The sequence below is a fragment of the Branchiostoma belcheri genome, unplaced genomic scaffold, assembly GCF_001625305.1.
Source record: "Branchiostoma belcheri isolate BF01 breed outbred unplaced genomic scaffold, Haploidv18h27 scaffold57, whole genome shotgun sequence".
Classification (NCBI taxonomy): Eukaryota; Metazoa; Chordata; class Leptocardii; order Amphioxiformes; family Branchiostomatidae; genus Branchiostoma; species Branchiostoma belcheri.
The window spans coordinates 475,262-494,956 of NW_017804209.1; the positions used below are offsets into that span (position 1 = coordinate 475,262).

The window sequence follows — 19,695 nt, forward strand, 5'->3', positions numbered from 1 at the left end:
ACCCCCCCCTAAGAACTCGCGAACGGTATGTCGTATGACCACCAAATTTTCAGAGAATGGTGTACTAGTGAAAATTTATCATATCTACAATTTTTATGTCGTTATGACGTAATATGACGTCATTATGACGTCATTAATGTGATTTTATTGGCCAAAACCGTCTAAATAGGTTTTTCCCTGAAAACTAAATGGTATTCAACATAACTGTACCGAAAGTGTTTACGACAGAATATTATGATGTACTAAGTCTTATGTTGCCCATAGCAACACCGGTGACGTCATAAAATGACGTCATGCATATTTAAGATATCCGCCATCTTGGATCATCAATCTTGAATTTTCAAAAATAGTTTTTTTTCATGATAAACCCTAAAATACATCGTAAACATACTAAAGACCTTCATCTAAACCTTTTTTGGAAAAAGAAATGGAAGTATTGATGAAATTTTAATGAAAATAACCTGTATATACCTGTTCTAATGATATGGTCCGCCATCTTGGATTTTGGCCAATGACGTCATGAAATTAGCATTAATTATGCATATTTAATGATAAAATTTACATAAAATTATATGGGATGTTATTAACATTAGAAACCATGAGTAACTTGACATAAAACCCATAAAATTCTATTGTTGAAACCAAAAGTACTAAATTTAGCAAAAAATGCCTGTCAGAAACCCGTTGCCATGGCAACACAAACAATTATTATCTTATTCCAATGATAGAGAATTGTTGCCAACAATATTCTAGGAAAAGTCATAAAGTTTGTCCGTTCTACGGCTAGCCGTTCAGACGCTAGGTGACATCAAAGTTGCCGCGGGCACTTTTAGCCCCCCCCCCCCGGTCTAGGTAGGGTTAAAGAGCTGCATGTTTACAAATTTTTTTCTATCCGCCTCAATGACAGTTTCCATGGTTGCTTATCACTATCTTACATTTTATGTACAAATTAGCATGCTGGCACGATATGCGTGAAAGCCGCAGTTAATAATGTTATTTTGGAATTTATATGATGGATGTTTTGGACCCTACCCGTTTCACACAGAGTTCCAGTAAACCCAGGCGCACACTGACAGGTGAAGCTGTTCACTCCGTCCTGACAGGTAGCTCCATTTTGACAGGAGGCGCTGCTGCAATCATCAATATCTGAAAGAGTTCGTTTAGCAGAATTCTACTTCAGAATACCATGACGTAAGTGTTTGTGGCGATAGAAAAGTTATTTCCTTGTTCACAGAATTCAAGCAATTCAAAATAGTTCCATAAGGTTTGAGTACTATTAAAGCTGAATGCTTACTTGTTTCACAGTGAAGTCCAGTATACCCAGGTGCGCACCGACAGGTAAGGCTGTTCGCTCCGTCCTGACATGTAGCTCCATTATGACAGGGGGCGCTGCTGCACACGTGTACATCTGAAATAGTAGGTTGATTATAGATATATACGTTATGAGTTAAACAACAGTTCTTCGTACACAATCAAAAGAGTTTTTGTTGTTGTTGTTGTTGTTGTTGGGTGGACAGCTTAGTAGCTTTGCACCCAAATCAATGTTTGTTGTTACAGGATAATAAGTGATTAACATCCGGAACATTTGGAATGTTGTTTAAGAATTTCTCTGTATGTAGTGTAAACCTGTACTGTTTGACATCTGTTCTTGTAAATGTAATAATAATCAGTAGGAAAAAGAGGGTGGTTGACAGAGTATTTGTGGTACCGCAACGACCATTATTTTTCCCATGATTATATATTGTATACCTGGCTTTATATTACTCCGCTAACCTTCATGCTCTTTTGTAACCTAAAACAAGCACTCACACTTAAAGCCTTTAAAGACAGACTAAGATCTGAACCCATCTGACACCTGACTACCTAATGACGATCTCGACAACCTTGATTTAACTATGTTTATTGATTTATATGATTTGTTTATATGATCATCATTCTTATTTTCAATTATTACTACTATGTTGTACCATTTCCTAAGTTACTCGGAATTTTGACCTCTGGCCCTCCAAAGACCACTGACCGACTGTTGTGCTTAATTTATGTTAATTTAATTTATGTTATATTATCTTTTGTGTATTCTTGTTTGCATTATATTCTTGTTTATTTATTATGGGCTCCCTTGGAAATCAGCCCCCCGGGGCTGAAGAGACTACCCATATGTTGGTAAGATAAATAAATAAATAAATAAATTTGTAAAAATGAAGAACTCACCTCGGGCGCAGAAGGCGAAGCGGTCGTAGTAGTCATTCCCGATCGTGCACCATCTGCCACCCTCCACACCACAGGCAGAGCCAGAAGCCCAGTTGTCGTTATAAATGCTGTACACTCCGTCCATCGCAGGGCAATACCGGGGATCGCTACCGCACAGAACTTGGGATACTTCGTTCATTGAAAAGGTGCATGCAGTAAGCCCGGTCTGGACACAGTCGTATGACGAATGATAGCAGTTCCCGTCCCCGGGACACGGTGTGACGTAACCAGCGGCGTCACAGGCTGCCTTGACGTTTGCGCTTGACATCTGCCCAAAGACGGGCACTTTGAAGTAGTCGTAGCCTAAATACGTAGTCAAGTACGTTCCGCCTGAAGAAAAGAAATAGCACGATTAAAGAAACGATAGCTCCGGCAGTTGCATGTAGGCAATACAAGTCCCCATGGTCTTCTCAATGATTGGTTACGCCAAGTAAGCTATGTTTTTGCATGAAAGTTCATCTGAGTTCACCATCGCTCAACCGGGACGGGGGCGATATCGACTTCAGACAACCTTTGACCCTTTGCTGACGTCAAACGTTGGAAAAATCACGTGTTCACAGCATTTCGGTCAGATAGCTGAGGAAGACTGGGTGATTCAGTCGAAAATTTCTGGTGAGTCAAATTTTGAGTTGGAGAACAGTTTAAGTTTCATAAGCTATATGTTTTCGGTTTGAAGGCCTTGGAGAAGCTGTGGTGTGTCTCAGTATTAACGTCATAACTCGAGTATTTGTAGATGGATTCTTTTTTTTATTTCTGGTATGTGAGTAGCTGCTATGGAAATGTACTTTAAGGTCAAAAATGGCCCACCTGCCTTTTTTCAATCGTACTGCAGCGGAGTTTTTGTGAATTTTTCCATTGCATCTTTGCGTTATAAGTCTAAAATCTTTGAATTGGTTTTAATGATAGTAAAACGTTGAACTTTATTCCAACACACAATTTACAGGGATCAAATTTTCAGCGACCACTGTCGCCTTCATCAGGATAATTAATGACCATTCACTTCACAACGTGATCTCGCGAGAGTTACGGTTTACAAACACGTGACCTTATTCACACGAGACGTTACTGATACGTGACGTAAGCAATTGATCAAAAGTGCCAGGGAGTTTATATCGTCCACCATCTCTATTAAGTGAAGGCTGAAGTGCTCTGATATATATAGCCTCCTTAATGCCTCTTAGAAAGTAGTCCTGTTCAGTGTCCAGTATTCTAACTTTGTCCAGAGAGATGTGATTACTACCAACAGAGATGAACTTTCATGATACTTTGGTTTTAATCATATTTAGTAGGGGAGCAGCGGTTATAGAAGCCAAGGTTAAGTTCAAAAATAGTCATCCTATAATTCATAATTATAATATCATATCAAGTGGCTTTGATTGAAACAATTATTGCTAAAATAAAGAAAACAAATAAGCTACGTTTTAAAAATAGATATCCACAAACATCGCTTTGCGGAGGAATGAGATCGTGGAAATCTAGTTTTAAAACTTTTCTTTTACTTTTTTTTGGCCGTACTCATTCAAAGCCACTTCATAAGCGGATGTTAATTATGCTTGTTTCAAAGTACACATATGTGGTAATCAGTAAATACACTAAATCTAATTGTTAAACTAGATTTCGCCGACATCATACCTTCGCCAAATGATGTTAATCTTTATGACTGACAATTTGTAGATTATTCCCTCATTTTCATGAATTATATCAATTTATCATATTCTCAACCAAAAGACAGATATATTAACAAACAATGCCATTCTAGCATTTCCTCATTAATTATGCAAATGAGGTCCTGATTTGAATACATTATGTTTAATGATGTTCACTTTTCACTGAACTTTCAAATACCACCAGTATGAAATTCCAGGTAGTTATCATTACATAATTATAACATTTTCTCATTAATTATGCAAATTAAGTCCTCATTTACATGATTAATATCTTCCTGTGTTTCTCTCGTTCTCAATTACCAATGTCACAAGCTTCAATAGCCCTATCATGGAATGCAGCTGATTTATATAATTTCTCCATAAATTATGCAAATTACATCCATATTTGCATAATTGTGACATAATTATATCAAGCATCATGAAAGCTACCTACATATCAAAAATCACGACGATCCATCAACCGGTTCTTGAGTTATCCTGTTTTGAATATTTTCAAACAGATAGCCCTGCAGTTTCAGAGCAAGCCGCTAGGGGGCCCAAACTCATATCATTTCTTCCCCAGCACAAGAGCTACCTACCATTCAAATTTTGTCACCCTAGCATGTCTAGATCATGAGATATCAAAACCGGAAGTTCAGTTGCAGTACCATAACAAGCCGCTAGGGGGCCTAAAATTTAATCAGTTCCACATCTTATGAAGACCTATTTACCTACCAAGTATCAAGGCAATCCATTGTAGCCTTCTTGAGTTATCGTGCTGACACACACACACACACACAGACACACGAACGCCTACGAAAACATAACCTTCTTGGCGAAGGTAATAAATAGATAATGTTGTGAACCAAACTCTATATTCAATGACGCTTTTCGCAGTTTATCCAAAGTTGTTTTTGTACAACTTATTTACCATGGACTCCCTGCTATAAGTAAGCAAATACCTCTCCAAACACAAACGTCTTTACTAATGATTTGTCGACTTCTAAAAAGCATTTGACTCCATTTGAAGAAAGGGGCTCCTCTACAAACTTCTGAATTCTGGGATAGGGTAACTTTTAAAAGATAATCAACTGTATGTACAACAAACCTGTAATACCATTCAGGTGGTAATGCCATTCAGGTGGTTAACCAACCTTGAATTCGAAGTGGCCTACGGCCGTGTTACGTGGCGACCAAAACAAAAAACAAAAAAGAAAAAAAAAACCTTGTCTGGTCTTACGCTATCGTCTGTATCATCATTAGAGCATCGTCATCATCATCAACATTTATGTCGTAAAAGCTATAGTTGTAACCCTACCTTGCGCTTGGACCGGACAGGTGACCCCAGCCAAGATCAAGAACAGGAGTGTCCACATCTTTACTGTCTGTGGCGTTGAGCTGAGACTCCTAAACGTGTGTGTGGAAAGTTTATACGCTGTTGTTAGCGACAAGAATGGACGCTGTACCCAGAGAACCAATCAGCTACCTGACCCTGGCCAACAAACCGCTGTTTGGTGAGGGCCTGCAAGCCCTTTTTCGTAAGGCGTAATCAGGCCGTTTTAGACTTCGTAATTCGTAGGCAGCCTCCGCAAAAATCAACGTAATTCGTAATTGGACATTAGCCGCAAATCGTTAAGTCGTAAGCAGCTCTGAGACTTTAACGTAATTCGTAATCGGCGGCGAAAATTTTGCGTAATTCGTGATCACTACCCCCCTTGCAGGCCCTCTTTGGTGCGAGTCGCAGTTACACATCCTTGACAACACGGGCAGCTGCCGCGAACTCTACATACAAGGTTACCAACACGTCCTACCGACCCGATAACGCGCCGTGTTGGTGGAAACGGAGGTGTTTCATTGCGGTGGACGTGATCATAGATAGTTAAAATAAACAAGCTATTGAATTGACGCCAAATCGTCATCGTAACTGTAAAAGAACCTTCTTTGGGTTAAAATTACCCACAATATTTTCAGCAACTGACTAGAATCAAAGTAGGTGTTAGAATGATAGTTTATACAAGTAAAAATGAGCAATATACAACAATAATAATATTAATTTTTCTAATTTTCTCGAGAAAGGCTTTATTCAAAATATTCTTAGAATATGATACTTTCACATTAGCGCATTTTCTAGGAGGACAATGCTACGTTACATATGCAATGTACGTTATTTCTGTATTTGGCCAGCCGCCCCTCAAAGCCTGGTGGAGACTTTGCGCTAGTTGCCGATATTTGCGCCATCAGTAGCCTGGAGCCCAGCCCTGTTAGCTTTAAGGCCGTTATCGTGGCGATCTTGGAGAGTGGACTTTTTTTAATTTTTTTTTTATTCCAACATGTAATCACCAGACGTGGTGACGGCACACTCAAGTTTTTTTTTTTTTTTCAACTTATATTAATGCCACCGCCAACACAGGGGACAAATACATGACAGGACAGTACTCATTTTCACCAGAGCGTAGTGAGGAAAGTCGTGCAAAGTGCCTTTCCCAAGGGCACAAGATCGGTGGCATGTCAGGACTCGAACTCGGGACCTCTTGGTTCCGAGTCGCGCACTCTGCCGGTACAGAGAGTGTACTTCAGTGACGATTCACATACCATAAATATAGTAACTACTTACTAACGGTGAACACCTTTATATAATAACAACATGTAATAAGCTAGGGTGTTATCTTGACATCCCAGGATGCGACCGTTATAAGTTACCTCACAATAAGGCTGGGCGCCAGACTACGTGACCAGGTGCTGAAGGGCAAGGTGAGTGACCTCACGGTTACCGCACGTTCCCGCCGTCCTGTGGCCCCGGTAATGGCCGTGTTTGTGGAAACGGAGGTGTTTCACTGAGGTGAACGTACCTTAGCACTAATCTCCAAGCAGATCCCTCTCGGTGGCAAAAAGACAGAATCAAATTGGCCAGGCAGTATCCAAATTAGTCGTGTGGCGTAGCGGCAGAGTGCGCGACTCGGAACTTTCAGTCCTGGGTTCGAGTCCTGACATGCCACCGATCTTGTGCCCTTGGGAAAGGCACTTTACACGGCTTTCCTCACTTAGCTCAGGTGTAAATGAGTATTGTACTGTCATGTATTTGTCCCCTGTGTTGGTGGCGGCATTAATATAAGTTGAAAAAACTTGAGTGTGTCGTCACCACGTCTGGTGATTACATGTTGGAATTTAAAAAAAAGTATCCATTAGCCAGAGAAAGTCCGCGGCCACCGACGGGGGTAGCGACAAAAAAAACGGCCATATATAACGACCATCCCCCCATAGCCTCTGCTTGGAGAGTACCTTAGCACAACCGGCTGGTACTAAACTGGATTCACAAGACATACTACATATTGCAATTGTGATCATTTTGTTTTTGTCCACAACTTCCCAAAGATTTTTTCGGAGATTTGATTTGATTTATTGAACTGTATAAACAAGTTTACAGCCCGGATTGCCCAATTAGTCGACGGCTATTATAAAGGGCTAGCCCTTATAACAGGACAATAGACAAGTATCAACAATGTCAGCTATAATTCAGATACATTAACATAGGAAACAGATGAGTCATTCTAAGTACGGAGGCGGCCTGTGTTATTAGCCTAACGTTAACAAGCTAACTAAAGGTGCCTGAGCTGAACAACATGTATTTGCTATCCATACATCCTATCCCTCTTTTACAGATACTTTCACGGTCGATGTTCAGGAGAACTTGCACTTCTTGTTCCGCCGCTCAGAACCTTTCAGCGTACCACTAGGTTCTCTTCCAGTTCTCATCAATACACCGTTAACATACCTGTCTCCAAGTCATTTTACAATAGCTCCTTTCCCCGGACTGCAAATGAATTCAGATCCTTTTTTGTTTGCAGGAGGACGTTGCTAACGACATACTTTAGACACGTCTGATGCACAAAGGACTGCCTAATGATACAGTATCTCTAAACTTACAGTGACAGGACCGTGCTTTGTCCAGAAACATGTTCAGGCAAGTGCACCGTGCCTGATAGGGAATCAGGACGACCCGGACCTTTACCAACTCGGCCCATCGCAAATTTGGTCAACTCGGCCCACTGCCCTGGTCAACTCGGCCCACCACCAAATCAAATTTTATAGAGAACCGCGTCTTTTTGTTAGACAACTTCGAACTGTAGACTTTAAGTGTTTTTTTTTTTAAGTCAAAACCCGCCTGCGCTTGGGCAATCAACATGGCTTTAACCGAGACCGCGATTTTTTGTTAGACGGAACCGTGCCTGGGTCAAATCTACGTTCTCGGATACGCGGAGACTATCCGGATCCAGAACCGTGCCTGATCCTGACCCTAACCCATTCAAGCATAGAACACAATAGGCACGTTCAGGAATAAAATAATGCCCTTGTGGTTAACGCGCGTGCTCTGACCTTCGATCCTATATATACTGTGTTATAGATATTACAATATAGCCCCTGACCAAAGGTTCTGTCCATTTTGTCCAAAACATGTAGAAAATGAATTTCATTTTGTTATGGAATGTACCAAATATGATGTTATACGTAACAAGCTATTTACATTTCTCGAATCAAGTACCATAGATTTCAAGAGTCTCGATGTTGGAGACAGATTTGAATATATCTTTACATGTAATGGTCCCCAAAACGCAAAAATAGGTAGATATATAAAAGAATGCTTTGCTATTAGAAACAATAGCGAAACTTGTGATTAGCCCACTCGATTGTAACACTTTATCAAATACTTTTGCTATCCCATATTTTTTTTAAAATTATGATATAGATATGTTAGGTTTTATTCGACATTAGGTCTTATTCAACACACTTATTTTATTGTTGTTACTCTCTTTATGTAGTTTGCCATACATTGTACCATGTGCAATTGTCGTGCAATTAAGTTCTTCTATACTGTGTTTTGGAGAGTTCAGAGTCCACAGTTATCCTTAGATCTGGAGAAGGCAGCGTTTGGTTAATGTAGAACGGTTGGAGAAAACACATTAACGGTCTCATTGTATGTCTCATGGGGGAAATTTTTTCTCACAAAAAATGGAACTTGTCTACCATATTATTTCATTTGTAACTCTTTATTTCATTGAATCCTAGGCCTTAAGCTTTGCAGCAACAGCTCAGAGCAAAGAAAATACTATTAAAGATTGTAAAATTATTGTTGCGTAACTCATTGTATTTAAATTTTTGCGTAATTTATTGTATTCAGGTGAAGAGCATCCTCCAAAGCTAAAAAGAGTTTGATGATGTCGTTGTTAATTCGCTGTGACTTGTACGTTACATATGCATATGTCGTTACATCGAAACTGTTTTTCGTATTTAAAAACGCTGTTGCTATCTCACTTACAAAGCATTAAACCGTTGGATAGCGATGTTACACACGCACGCTTTGTCACACATGAAAGGAATGGTAAGTTGCTGCGTTATCTAAAGACACTAATATGCGTATAGCAAAAGGTTGAAGAAGAAGAATTAGGTGTTTGTTTTAGCTCAATTTGAGTTTTTGTATTAAGCAGGTTTTTTCCGTGTTCCGTTTCCGGTCCGTCTTGTTGCAGGTTAGGCTCGTCATGACGTCACCCGGCTCTGCAGGAGAAAGATGCCGGCCCCTCCTCCCTGCAGTACATGCCGTCCGGACAGGAGGCGCTGCTGCACGAGTAGGGCTCCGCCAGCCTGGTCATTCCAGCTACAAAAAGATATATATATATATATATATATAATACAACACGGGGTATTCCGTATCACCCGAGGTACCAGCCCTCTCGCGGGTCGGATCGCCCGAAGGCCGGAGGGAGATCCGATCCGCGGGAGGGCTGGGACCGAGGGTGATGCGGAATACACCGAGTTGTGTTTTATTTATGTCATACTCTCCCAAGACAACACGCCTTTAAATGCGAAATGAATGAAAAGTTCGTGTCCCTTAATTTCAAAAATGCAACAACATCAATTCCAACGTCCGAATTCGGTATACGAATTTTCGAAAGCGGCGCACGCGGTTAGGGCAAAACGCGTTCGAATTTTCCACCGAAGCCCGGGCAGTACCACAAAGTGTGCTCCAATCCCGTCCGGAACCCGTTATCGAACGTTATCGCGGCCCGGGTATGATATGGATGGGATTACTGTCAAGGCTAAGTATAGAATTAGATATTACAGGAAAGGGTCTATACCCATCATTTCTTTGTTTGTTAAGCATATTTATGTTTGGAAAGCGACTATCGTTTACAAATTTACCCTTACCCAGGCAGATGAAATGGTCTCCGTGGTCCTGACACTGCCAGTTGAACGGACATTCCACCTGGGCACACAGGTCCAGATCTGAAAACAATTATATGGAAACGTCCATTAAATGAACCTGTAAAAAATGGACTAGTCATAAACAGTACGTATCATAGCTATGTGTGTGTATTTATTGCAAATGTAATGGCAATGTGCACAGTCTGTACATTACACACAGGCAGTCAAGACTGGTGGTCACCCCAACAGAAATATGTATACATACGATAAAGTGATCTGTTTTCTTTCTGTTCTGTTCTATATTCTATTCTATTCTATTCTATTCTATTCTATAGTCGGTTCTATTTCATTTCATTTTATTCTATTCTATTCTGTCCTATTCTATTCTATTCTATATATTCTACTCTTTTCTATTAGATTATATTATATTAGATTCTATCCCAATCTATTCTATTTTATTCGTTAGTCATACCGTACGAGCCAATTGCACGGGTTGTTACAAAGGGCTGTATTTACATGTATGTTCCCATAGGCAGACAACTCTTACGTGATAAATGCAGGAACTGCCTGGCTGGAAGTCAGATACTGGATTACAAACCTGTCAGGCAGGTCTCCCCTCCGTACCCTACAGTGCAGTGGCAGTGGTAGGAGTTCACACCATTGATGCAGGTTCCGCCATTTGCACAAGGATTGGAGGCGCATTCATTGACATCTAAGAATGGGGAAATATCTTCTTGAAATAAATATCTTCTTTTTCTGAACAGCTAATAACACGAAAAGCAACTAGAGCTGTATCTGCATCATTTTAGTCTGCTTTATGGAAATTAAAGGAATTGTTTAGATTCCATTGGTCTTAGAGTGTATGCGTTTTGTAAAGAAACAAGGCAAACAATACCCATATTGCAGATGTCTCCCTCGTATCCAGGCAGACAGGAACAGTAGCTGTAAGAGTCGTTAAAGCAGGTCGAACAGAAGCCGTTGTTGAAGCAGATGTTCTGCTGGCAGGGCTTTGAGTCTAAATATAAAGAGAAATGCGTGTAAGATCATTTTTTTTATTTATTCCGAAACATGTAATCACCAGACATGGTGACGACACACTCAAGTTTTTTCAATTTATATTAATGCCGCCACCAACACAGGGGCAGTGCAATACTCATTTACACCTGAGCGAAGTGAGGAAAGTCGTGTAAAGTGCCTTTCCCAAGGGCACAAGATCGGTGGCATGTCAGGACTCGAACCCGGGGCCTCTGGTTCCGAGTCGAGAACGCTGCCGCTGCGCCACACGACCCCACAAGATCGTTGTTGAAATAAGATTGGCACTCTAATAAAAAATGTCTCTGGTCAAACATTAATAAGTTTCACATTCCAAATCTGGTACATTTAGTAGACATCGATGTGATAAGTTAAGTAACGTACCAGACTGGCACACGTAGTGATGCTGTTCCATACACGAGGCGGTGCGAGCGCGACAGTCGTCCGTGCTATCCAGGTAAGCACACAGATCACAGGAGGTGGCGGGCTCATTGGCCGACCACTGGAGGTGGCCTAATATAGACAAATATTGGATACTGTTGACATCACAAGATTTTGCAGTGTGTGTCTTTCCCAAAAATAGATAATGATAGAAGTAGAAATAACAATAAAAATAAAGGACGTCATGTATGTTAACAGCCAAACTCTATTGGATGCTGATGTAGGTAGCTTGATAATGCCAACTAAGGAATGGCCCGTTCCATTTGCCGTTGGAACTAGTGCTCAATTGCGGGTTACCTGGGGTCACGTTTCACGTAGGTCGTGCGCAATGACCCACACATTCAATATTGGACTGAAATATGCTGTATTTGCTCCCAAGCAAATGTCGGCCTTTCTAGTTTCCTTTAAGGTGGTCCAGAAGGATAGCTGAGGCATATTTAGAAATACTACGAACTCTATCTGATATGGTAGTCTTTTGGGTCTATTTTTATAATTTTCTTTCGTCTTGTCACTATGGCCACATTTTGGCCGCCAAATTGACCGCCAAATTGTGCATTTTTTTCACGCTCCAGCCAGGCCCCAGTGGGGGTGTGCACATTATTTTTAAAAGCTACTCCGCCGCTCGACCAATCAGGCTCGCTGGTCATTACGTAAACTGAGAGCTTCACTTTCATAATTTTTGGGAAGGGAAAAGACACTGGAAAAGAGAGTTTTACTGAGCGTTTGATGTCAGTTGTTTGCAAAACGTTTTGGGTAAAAACCTGCCAAATGCAAAGAATAATAATTTTCTGAAAACACAAGCCGTTTCCATTGTTTATCACACTTCGTATCGGCAAAATGTTGTCAAGTTGCAACACACAACCAGAGATATGCAGCCACACAAATCACCAAAAACGCCAGAAATAATCTGACAACTTCCTATATAAAAACATTCGACTGCCAAAAGAAACGAAGCTGTCTGCTTTGAGCCACAAGTTAGATCTTGGTTTAGTTATGAGCGGCCTGGCGGACCGGGTCACTGCATGCATAAAGAGCGGCGCTTGCTAGTTCATACTCGGCCGTCATTATGCGGCGTTATCCTTTGTGTTCTTTCATGATTTTCACAGACAACTCATTAAGTAATTTTCTACCGAATAAAAACGTGTCCCTACCTGTGCACTGTCTTATAATTTATTCTGAGTTTGTATCGACTGCAACACGTTTGTAACTACTAAACGTTAACGTTACGTTCTAGTGAACAGACATGATAAGAACTACTAATAATTTTTATAAAATCTACGTTTTTATTAAAAAATACGATACTTACAAACTTCAGCAGAATTTTTACATAATCTTACGGTAACTGCTAACAATAATCTTTTACGATTTACAGCATACAGCAAATAGTAGCCGCTTACAAAAAAATCAGTTCCAACAGATTTACAGAGATAGTCCGTACTTTTCAGATAGAACATAGAACGTCGTGCGTGAAAATTATTTCCACAAGTCTAGGACAACGTGCAACGTAAATTCACATAATCAACAAAATTATACTCGCTCATAATCCCATACCACGTCCGGGCAAGCTTTTTTTCCAGGGCTATCTACTCCGGTATCGCGCGATAACTTTTCAGTGTTGTGATCTTGCTGATCGTCAATCTCCTCTGGGGGTAGGCCTAAAAAACAAGTCCGTAACTCCAGAATACCCCGGCAGATTTTCTCCAATAAGGTCTCAGAATAGTCCATAAACCTTCATCTGCAAATCTACGTAGGATACGGCCGTGAAAAAGATCGTCTACCGGCCCAAATGCTGGCGCAAAGCGCACAGCTTTCTCCGCTCGCAAACAAGCCACGCCATCCGCCATTTTGGGTGAGTCACGTGACCCCTACTCGCGCGAAATCTTAGCGTTCTTTTTGGCTGTTCTTTTTACTGGACATATCCCCGGCCTGTTTTTCCAAATAGCGCCGCAGTAACCTAAATACAGCGTGCTGACAGGCCAATGACCCATTTTTCGGTGGGAGGGATGAGCACCCTTGGAATGGCGACAAAAAATTGGCGATTTCGGCTCTTTCGGGCTTCAAAATGGACATTATGTAACCCCTACGACATATACAGCATTTTAAGAATGAAACTGTGGAAAAAATGTTCATGGAAAGAGACAAAAAGGTGGTATTTTTTGAAAGATAAACTTATAAACTAAAATCGTATGCGAGGCCGACACACTGCGCCGCTTTATATGTTGGGGAGGGGTGCTGGCGCATGGCACTGTTGACATTTACGAAAAAAAATTCATAAAAAATCAACACTTTGAGATATTAAAAAATGCTCGCATACGTTTGTTCCTATTACTAGTGTGTGCCTTTCAACAAAATATGGTGAATAAAAACCAAAGCGCTGGCCAGAAAAATTGATTTTTCTAAAAAGGGGGCGTGGCTCATAACTCGAGATGACGTCATGATTACGTCATCAAAATTTGCATAAATTATCATCTTGCACTAAGGTACTCACACAAAAAAAATCAATGACCATAGGTAATCCTAAGTAGTATTTTTAGGATGTCCCCAAAGTCCTCAGCCACCCTTCCATACCACCTTAAAATCCTCTCAAAAACGCAGGAAATGCTTCCTGAAGGTTCTTAGGGCCATGCCCCCTACAAAACTTGCGCCGTTGGTACTCGCATCATACCCCCTCCCCCCCCTCCCCCCAACCACACACACACAGTGCAAAATCCTGGCAGGTGATTTGGATTGCAAAATGGTATTTGGATCACTAAAATGCATGGAGAACAAAGTCACTCTCTGGTATTCAAACTTATGCGACATACAGGCAAAAACAACAAGGATAGTACATGTACATGTATATATTTGATCCGATGAAATTTGAAGGGGTTGGGTTACCTGATACGCCGGATCCGTCTGTGTAGGTCATCACTCCGGGAGAGAGCTTTAGTCCAGTCCACGGGGACACGTCACTTCCGGTAGGGATGGTATTAGCGATGAGCCGCTGCAGCTCGGCCTCCTTCACATCCACCAGGTGCCCTCCCCTGGTCTGGCACTCCTGGCTCGCTTCGGGATAGGACACGGCATCGGAGGAGAACAGCAGGCATCCCTCAGCGTAAGGGACTGGGAAGGCGTTTCAAATCATCATCGTCTTGAATATATTCCTTATCATTACGATAAATTTAGTTCCATACACATTTTTGGGCAGGTCACCGACACTAGTTCTGCAATCTTGGAAAACTATTGTTATTATTTTACAACCACGGGCGATCAAGCTGGAAATGCAATGATTCTTTACTATTAATATCTTCCCAATTGCCTGTCTATAAAGCTCATGATGTTTCAGATGAAAGACATTAAATGTTTTCTATCTGCCTCAGCAGCACGTCTACTCTATTTCACTATGCATGACTATCATCTTTAAAAATGTGGTGTACGAATCATACCATCTGTTTCTGGATTAAACCTACCCGTTTCACATTTGTCTGGAGACATCATCAACGTATGGGAAAGACAGATACCAGTCCCAGAAGCAATGCCAGAATGTTTCTCTATTACAAGACATGCTAGATCATTTTAAAAACAATATATCGTATACGCGTACACATGTTTGTTTCTGAATATTAAACCCACCCATTTCACACTTGTCTCCCACATGACCTTTAGGACAGACACAGCTGTAGCCGTTCACGTGATCCACACAAGTTCCGCCTCCTAAACACGGACTACTCGCACACTCGTCAATATCTGTGGAATATTGTCGTCAAGCGTTTCTTAGGTGTTAGAATTCTGAATGCTATGCAAAAAAATTGGGATATAATGACGAATGATTTTAATGCAGGATTCATTTTCGTGCATCTGTACTGTATGTAAAAATTTGCACAAATTAACATGACAGTCACAGCTTATAATAATCATTTATGATTTATATAATTATAAATTTCAAACCTACCTGTTTCACAGAGAGTTCCGGCATACCCGGGCACACACTGACAGGTGAAACTGTTCACTCCGTCCTGACATGTAGCGTCATTCTGACAGGGGGCGCTGCTGCACTCATCGATATCTGAAACCCCACACAATCTTCAAAAGGCGATTTATACCACAAAATTATGTCCTGATTTAGAACTATATCGTGAATTATATAAAAAAAAACTTTTTCCTTCTTTACATGCAAAGGCGGAATGCATGTGGCATAGAGAAAATTAATGTACATATTTTCATTGTAGTTATATTTTACTGTGAATTCTGCTTTGCCTTTTATTCAAGAAATGGACTCCAACCTGTTTCACAGAGAGTTCCGGTATATCCAGGCACACACTGACAGGTGAAGCTGTTCAACCCGTCCTGACATGTAGCGTCATTCTGACAGGGGGCGCTGCTGCACTCATCGATATCTGAAACCCCACACAATGTTCAAAATGCGACTTATATCACAAAATTCTGTCCTGATTTGGAACTATATCGTGAATTATAAAAAAAAAAATTCCTTCTTTACATACAAAGGCGGAATGCATGTGGCATAGACAAAATTAATGTACATATTTTCATTGTAGTTATATTTTACTGTGAATTCTGTTTTGCATGCTTTTTATTCAAGAAATGGACTCCAACCTGTTTCACAGAGAGTTCCGGTATATCCAGGCACACACTGACAGGTAAAGCTGTTCAACCCGTCCTGACATGTAGCGTTATTCTGACAGGGGGCGCTGATACAGTCATCGATATCTGAAATCCCACAATGTTCAAAAAGGCGATTTATACCACAGAATTCTGTCCAATATCATGAATTATAAAAAAACAAACTTTTTCCTTCTTTACATACAAAGGCGGAATGCATATGGCATAGAGAAAATCAATGTCTCATTGTAGTTATTTTGCTGTGAATTCTGTTTTCCTTTTTTTTTTCAAGAAATGGACTCATACCAGTTTCACAGAGAGTTCCAGTATACCCAGGCACACACTGACAGGTGAAGTCAGTTTATCCTATTAAATGCCAGTAACTCCACGGTAAGAACGGCTAGCCAATCAGAAACTGGCAGCGAAGCTCGTAAAGATGTTCCTCTTTGAAGCAAACGTAGCATTTAGAAAAACAAACAACACGTCCTCACACCTTCGCCAATAGATGCTATCCTTTAGGACTGACGTATAGCATTTTTTTCCAAATACGGTGCTTATTTGCATAAAGTGCACATCTATAAACAAAAGTTACAAAAACGTAACCTTTTTAGGGAAGGTTTTACCATGTGCAGCATGTCGTGTATAAGCCAGGGTTTTGAACAGTAACAACACAGGTATCATGCATATGTTTCGTAGTAGTGTCGCAGTACTCACCGCATGTGATGCCCTTGATACAGACACCAAACGTTGTTGTGCTCGGACTCCATGACGACAGAAGGTTGGTCTGCTGGATGTTGTCTCGGCAGCTGTTCTGAATGACGTTATTCGATGCGTATGCCGGTCCGGGAGAAGCGCCGGTGTCGCCGTGCCAGCATCCGAAGTTTCCCCCTGCTGCGAGCAGATGTTGGGCGTCTCCGTACTGGGGAATTCCCTGGAGCAGATCCCGACACCGGGTGTTGTGGTAGGCAGTATCGCGCTGGTCGATGTAGCACATGGTCCAGCCGTCGGGAACCCTGTACCCGGTGGACTGGTCAACCTGCTCTGTCTCTAGCCGCAGGATGTTTCCACAGCAATTCCCTGCAAATAGTCATTATGTTTGGTTTCTCAGTTAGTAATTATGATCACTCTTAGCTATTTGATCTTTATAAAAGATCATCGTTGATCATTGTTGATGATCTTTGACAAAAAAAAACGCAAGGTGTCCCCAGTTAAAAAAAAATATTTAAAAAATGGCGATTGTAGCATTTTATTATGCAAATGATGCCTTAATTTGCATTAATTTCCGAAATGTTCAAATGACAACTATAATGCTGGGACCCTACTTCCACACAGAATAAGACTTTCCGTAGAAAAAAAAAGGAACCTTAGCCTACTGCAGTACACACAGTACACCAATTACATTGGAATTAATGTAGCAACTATCGTAGATCATAATTCTATTGTTTTAGTTACATAAATCAAGTTGTAACCCTACCTTGTGACTGGACCGGGCTGGCGACCACAGCCAAGACCAAGAACACGAACGTCCACATCTTTACCGTCTTAGACGCTGAGCTGAGACTAGCTCGTAAACTTTTGTGGAAACTGTCTGGTGTGCGGCTGTTTATACGCTGTTGTTAGCGACAAGAATCGACGCTGATCCCAGAGAATCAGTCACCTACCTGACCCTAGCCAACAATCGGCTGTTTGGTGCGAGCCGCAGTAACACATCCTTGACAACACGGGCAGCTGCCGCAAACTCTACAAACATCACAATTTAAGGATTCGGTCGCTTTGCCAACCTGTTAAGGTGGTAAGCTGTGTAATGGGAATGTTTGCTGAGAGTGGGCTGTTTTGCTGATGCAAATCCGACCATAAAAAGAGACGAAGCCAAATATTACGTGTCACAACCAGTACAAACTTTACCACCAGAATCTTCGGTGCGAGACATAACAGATGCTCATTGAACATGACTGTTGAGAAGAAAGTGTTTTGCCGACGTAGTTAAGTCCATACTAATAGCACAGAAGCCTTAAAATATCATATCATAACCATCAACTTACTTACTTAGTTCGAGCTCCCGCTCGAACCAATCCTGAGAGTTGTCTCCAAAGCACTTTGTCCTCCATGGCCTTCTTTATCTCCCTGGTGTCCTGTAAGTTGGTGTCTTTGCGCAGATTATCCAGGAATGTCATGTAAAAGGATTATAATGTGTTTTTCAATCACTCAACCTCTAAAAACATTTTGTGACTCGTTAACATTGTGTGGAACGTGTTCTGCGGGGTACAAGATCAGGGCATGACCTCTGGACCATTCTCCAAGCAGAGGTCGGTTGGGGAAGATAATTACCTTTATAATTTTATTCCACGTTTTTTGTCCCTTCGTTGGTGGGGGGAAAACGGGGCATATAAAGAAAGGTAACGATCTATCCCTCCAACCTCTGCTTGGAGAGTACTTTGAACGCTAACATATGTAGGACTGTGACTGTCGTTGGCCGCAGGTGTGAGCCCGCAGGTGTGTGAACATCCTTGCCAACACCGGCTTGTCTGTAAACAGTGTCCAAACTTTGTCATTATATATTACAAAACCCCGGGCTACGGACTTTAGCCCCAGGCACGCCAGGTAAGGAGGAATGTTTAGCCAAGTCAAAACCTTTCTGTATTCTCGAAACGTAACGGAGGTGTTCAGCCGACGGCTTACTCGAGGTTTTGGCCGCCATAGACATTGCAGAATTAACTCAACTAATAAAAAAAAATAGACTATGAATGCTGCTATGGGAGGCCAATAGGAGTTTGAGATTTTAAGACATTAGATGTAATAATAACAAGAAGAACATATTTATTAGGTATTGTCCCCTATACTAGCCTGGCGTTAGTTGAAATTTCCTGGTCTGATGAAATTTTCTGGTCTCAACTTGTTTTCGCATAAACTCTACTTTTCTTAACACCATACGACGAACTCCCGGGCGGCCGGGTCAGGTACACAAAGCCTCGGCATGGTTCGTGTAAAAAGGTTGGAAGAGTTCGTGTGACCCAGCGGAAATAGTTCGTGTGACCTGTACAGTGACCCAGCGGAAATAGTTCGTGTGACCTGTATAGTGACCCAGCGGAAATAGTTCGTGTGACCTGTACAGTGACCCAGCGGAAATAGTACGTGTGACCTGTACAGTGACCCAGCGGAAATAGTACGTGTGACCTGTATAGTGACCCAGCGGACAATCATTAACCTCAGGCGACCTTCGAACCCTGCTCGTTGTCACTTGTTAATCTTATTCTAAAACACACAGTATCTTAAATATCACCTGCAACTATGAAATAGTGTTTACTACCTATGTTGAGCACTGACAAATAGTTTACCTCTAGATAAAAAGGCCAGAAAGTTGTGACGACAAAATGGTAAAGACAAGTTATTATATTGATTTTATTCGTTTATTTGAGTCTGCCTTTGCAAGTAAAGTGTTAAGATAAGAAATCAGACTGCCAAGAAGAGAAGCCCCTTTTCTTATATAGAGTTTTAAAGATTCGTTCTTCTATTAGTGGTTGAGAAGTCG

The 19,695-nt window shown here is 41.2% G+C and overlaps 1 protein-coding gene across 1 annotated transcript in view; it reads right to left on the reverse strand.

Moving 5' to 3' along the window:
* The window catches only part of LOC109481626 (neurogenic locus notch homolog protein 1-like), a 22,733-nt gene extending 4,901 nt beyond the window's left edge, over positions 1-17,832 (reverse strand). The window contains exons 1-16 of the mRNA XM_019784206.1: positions 17,641-17,832; positions 16,881-17,243; positions 16,161-16,274; positions 15,830-15,943; positions 15,499-15,612; positions 15,180-15,293; positions 14,445-14,669; positions 11,511-11,639; positions 10,990-11,109; positions 10,693-10,806; positions 10,098-10,175; positions 9,438-9,546; positions 5,215-5,303; positions 2,212-2,580; positions 1,295-1,408; positions 1,033-1,146 (exon numbers count right to left, since the gene is read on the reverse strand). Of these exons, the coding sequence (XP_019639765.1) occupies positions 1,033-1,146; positions 1,295-1,408; positions 2,212-2,580; positions 5,215-5,303; positions 9,438-9,546; positions 10,098-10,175; positions 10,693-10,806; positions 10,990-11,109; positions 11,511-11,639; positions 14,445-14,669; positions 15,180-15,293; positions 15,499-15,612; positions 15,830-15,943; positions 16,161-16,274; positions 16,881-17,243; positions 17,641-17,698 (2,338 nt within the window). The 5' untranslated portion in view covers positions 17,699-17,832. The remainder of the gene's footprint in view (positions 1-1,032; positions 1,147-1,294; positions 1,409-2,211; positions 2,581-5,214; positions 5,304-9,437; positions 9,547-10,097; positions 10,176-10,692; positions 10,807-10,989; positions 11,110-11,510; positions 11,640-14,444; positions 14,670-15,179; positions 15,294-15,498; positions 15,613-15,829; positions 15,944-16,160; positions 16,275-16,880; positions 17,244-17,640) is intronic.
* Between the last annotated feature and the right edge of the window lie 1,863 nt (positions 17,833-19,695).